This window comes from Microtus ochrogaster, unplaced genomic scaffold (assembly GCF_000317375.1).
Source record: "Microtus ochrogaster isolate Prairie Vole_2 unplaced genomic scaffold, MicOch1.0 UNK209, whole genome shotgun sequence".
NCBI lineage: Eukaryota > Metazoa > Chordata > Mammalia > Rodentia > Cricetidae > Microtus > Microtus ochrogaster.
In genome coordinates this window covers 33,143-36,776 of record NW_004949307.1, presented here as the reverse complement: position 1 = coordinate 36,776, position 3,634 = coordinate 33,143, and the positions used below count along the sequence as shown (strand labels likewise).

The 3,634-nt window shown below is 68.1% G+C and overlaps 1 protein-coding gene across 1 annotated transcript in view; it reads left to right on the top strand.

The window, feature by feature from the left end:
• The window catches only part of Il3ra (interleukin 3 receptor subunit alpha), a 9,286-nt gene that overhangs the window by 702 nt on the left and 4,950 nt on the right, over positions 1-3,634 (top strand). Inside the window, exons 2-7 of the mRNA XM_013355591.2 lie at positions 333-500; positions 766-866; positions 1,052-1,173; positions 1,863-1,986; positions 2,078-2,210; positions 3,319-3,494. Coding sequence (XP_013211045.2) covers positions 333-500; positions 766-866; positions 1,052-1,173; positions 1,863-1,986; positions 2,078-2,210; positions 3,319-3,494 — 824 coding nt within the window. The remainder of the gene's footprint in view (positions 1-332; positions 501-765; positions 867-1,051; positions 1,174-1,862; positions 1,987-2,077; positions 2,211-3,318; positions 3,495-3,634) is intronic.

Sequence of the window (3,634 nt, the reverse complement as noted above, 5' to 3'; positions counted from 1 at the left end):
GCTGTGCCTCTGGGTGCTGTGCTGAGTTCTCCCGGGTGCTGTGCTGAGTACCCAGGGCCTGTGCTGTGCTTCTGGGTGCTTGGCTGAGTTCTCCCCGGTGCTGTGCTGAGTACCCAGGGCCTGGGCTGTGCCTCTGGGTGCTGTGCTGAGTTCTCCCCGGTGCTGTGCTGAGTACCCAGGGGCTGTGCTGTGCCTCTGGGTGCTGTGCTGAGTCCTCCCTGGTGCTGGACTGAGTACCAAGGGGCTGTGCTGTGCCGCTGGGTGCTGTGCTGAGTTCTCCCGGCTCCGCTCCCGGAAGCCCCGCCCCCTTCCCCGTGACCCCACCCACCCAGTGACGTCACCCGCCCCGCCCCCAAACCCGGAAGTTGCTCAATCAACGCCCGCGGGTTCCCCGTCCGCGGTCGCCGCGCAGAGCAGGGAGCGGAGCGACGAGATCTCGCGAGAGTTCGCGACTCCCGTGACCCCGCCCGTGACCCCGGCCCCGAAGCCTCCGCGGTCAGGTGCGGAGCGCGGCGGCGGCAACGGCGGCGGCGGGAGGGGGGGGGAGGGAGAGCGCGGTGACGTCATCACGCCGGCGTCGGCGCGGGGTGGCGCGGTGACGTAATCGCGCTCCCGGCTCTCTCTCCCTTCCCCCCCCGCCCCAACGCGCCGATTCCCGTGGGGAATTGTGGGGACTTCCGGTGCGGGAGGGGGGGGAAAGAGCGACTTCCGGTCGCCGCGGTGACGTCATTTCCGCCCCCGCGCCGGCCCACCCCCCCCTCGCAGGTCCGATCCGGTCCGGTCCGATCCGGTCATGGCCGCCTTGCTGCGGCTGCTGCTCCTGCTCGCCCTGGCGCCCCGGGCTTGCGCGCTGACGTCACGGCCGGGTAGGTGATGTCACGTCCGGGCTGGGAGTCCCCCCCCCCAGAGACGTCATCCGGGTGCTGGGGCTGAGTCCCCGCCCCCACGGGGTTCCGATGACGTCGTCAGGCCCCGCCTCCACCCGTCACCAGGCCCCGCCCCCACGGGGTTCCGATGACGTCAGTAGGCCCCGCCCTCTCCCCCCCTCCAGGCCCCGCCCTCTTCCAGAACCTCCGCATGGAGCCGGACCTGCTGCGCCTGTCCTGGGACGGATACGTCACTTCCGGTCCCCGTGATGTCGCCTGCCAGAAGGGGGCGGAGACGCCCGTGTGGGTGAGTGGGCGGGGCACTTCGACGTATGGCGGGACTACGTTTCCCAGAGGGCTCTGGGGCAGCGGCCGGAAGTGGGTTTCTCGTTACCGGCTGTGTGGGACTACGTTTCCCAGCATACCGTGCGGCAGTGGCAGGAAGTGGCCTTATGGTTGTGCAGTTTCCCGATTCCCCTGTGCCACTGGCCAGAACGGGCTTTTGTGGGACTACATTTCCCAGAGTGCTTGGCGTCAGTGGCAGGAAGTGGGTTTCTATGTGGCTGGAAGTGAGTTTCTATGTCCCTAGGTACCGGACTACATTTCCCAGAGTGCTCTAGAATAGCAACCGGAAATGGGTCTCTGTGGCCTAGCTGTGTGGGAATACATTTCCCAGCATGCTGATCGTCAGTGGCAGGAAATGGGTTTCTAGGTCCCGGCTGTGCAGGACTACATGTCCCAGAGTGCTCTTGGACAGCGACCGGAAGTGGAGTCGTGGGTACAGCTAACTGGGACTACGTTTCTCAGTGTGCTCTGGGTCAGTGACCGGAAGTGGATCTCTGTGGCTGTGTGGGACTACGTTTCCCATGGGGCCTTGCGGCGACGACAGGAAGTGGGGTCTCTGGGGTGGGGGCGCGCCCTGGCTGTGTGGGACTCCATTTCCCAGCGTCCCGCGCGCCCACCCGCGGCCGGAAGTGACCCGCCCCCTCCCCGCAGGCCCCTGCCAACCGCTCCTACTGCACCTTCCTGTCGCTGTCGCGGTGTCACGTGACCGAGTTCTCCGTCTTCCGCCTCCGCGACCAAAGCGCCACGACCGCCCGGATCCGGTTCCCAGAGTCAGGTGACCCTGGGACCCCCGCCCGGTGACCCCCGTGACGTCAGAGGCCCCGACCCATGACCCCGCCCCCGTGACCCCGTGACCCCCCCAGCAGACCCCGACCGCGCCATGGCCGCCACCAACCTGAGCTGCTGGGTGCACGACATGGACGTGATGACGTGTCGCTGGGGGCGGGGCCCCGCGGCGGCCGAGGACGCGCAGTACCGGATGTTCTGGCGGGGGGCCACGTGAGTTCCTGTGTGGGCGCGGCCGGGAGGGTGGGCGGAGCCAGACGGGGGTGGGTGGGGCCGGCTAGCTGGGCGGGGCTAGTGGTGATGGAAATATTTCAGGAGAGGGAAAGGCTAACTGGGCGGGGAGTTCCTGGGTGGGCGGGGCTGACCGGGGGTGGGCGGGGACTTCCCGTGTGGGCGGGGCTGACGAGGGTGGGAAACTTTCCGAGTGGGCGGGGCCTACTGTGACGGGGAAATTTCCTTAGTGGGCGGGGCTAACAAGGGTGGGATTAGTGGGCGGGGCCAACAAGGGTGGGATTAGTGGGCGGGGCTAACAAGGGTGGGATTAGTGGGCGGGGCTAACAAGGGTGTGATTGGTGGGCGGGGCAAGCTGGGACGGGTGACTTCAAGAGTGGGCGGGGCTGACCAGCATGGGAAATACCCAGAGTGGGCGGGGCTAACCAGAGGGTGTCTTTTGGGTGGGCGGGGCTAACCGGGATGGGGATCTTCAGGAGTGGGCGGGGCCTGCTGAGAGGGGAGCTTTCCATAGTGGGTGGGGCTTCACAGGGGTGGGATCTTCTGTTGTGGGCGGGGCTAGGCAGGTATGCAGTGGGTGGGGCTAATTGGGGGTGGGCGGGGCCAGCCGTGATGTCACTTCCTGTCCCTGATGTGTTGAGTGGGCGGGGCTATCCGGGGTGGGCGGGGCTATCCGGCCCTGACGTCACTTTCTGTCCCCTGTCCCTGCGATTATGGGGTGGGCGGGACTAAGCAGGGTGGGCGGGGCCGACTATGACGTCACTTCCTGTCCCCACCCCTGCATGTATAGGGTGGTCAGGGCTGACCGGGGTGGGCGGGGCAGACTATGACGTCACTTCCTGCACCCGGCCCTGTTGCATAGAATGGGCGGGGCTAACCAGGGCGGGCGGGGCTTTGTCGGGGTGGGCGGGGCTAACGGGAGGGTGGGGCTATCCGGGGTGGGCGGGGCTATCCGGCCGTGACATCACTTCCTGCCCACTGCCCAGCGGCTACCCGGGGTGGGCGGGGCTAACTGGGGTGGGCGGGGCTAACCGGGGTGGGCGGGGCTCCAGCCGTGACGTCACTTCCTGTCCCCCACCCCACCCCGCAGGCAGGGCCGTGACCGGGACCGCGAGTGCGCGCACTATGACCTCGTCGACCCCCGGGGGTCGCGGCTGGGCTGCCGGGTGGGCGGGGCCTCGGGCCTGCCGGGTCACGTGACCGCGACGGTGACCGGAGGGGGCGGGGCCTCCTGCACGGACGCCTCGGTGCTGCTGGAGCGCGCGGGTGAGCGCCGGCTGTGTGCGGTATTGTGTGTGCAATGGTGAGCGCCGGCTGTGTGCAATGGTGAGCGCCTGCTGTGTGCGATGGTGAGCGCCAGCTGTGTGCGATTGTGTGTGCGATGGTGAGCGCCGGCTGTGTGCAAT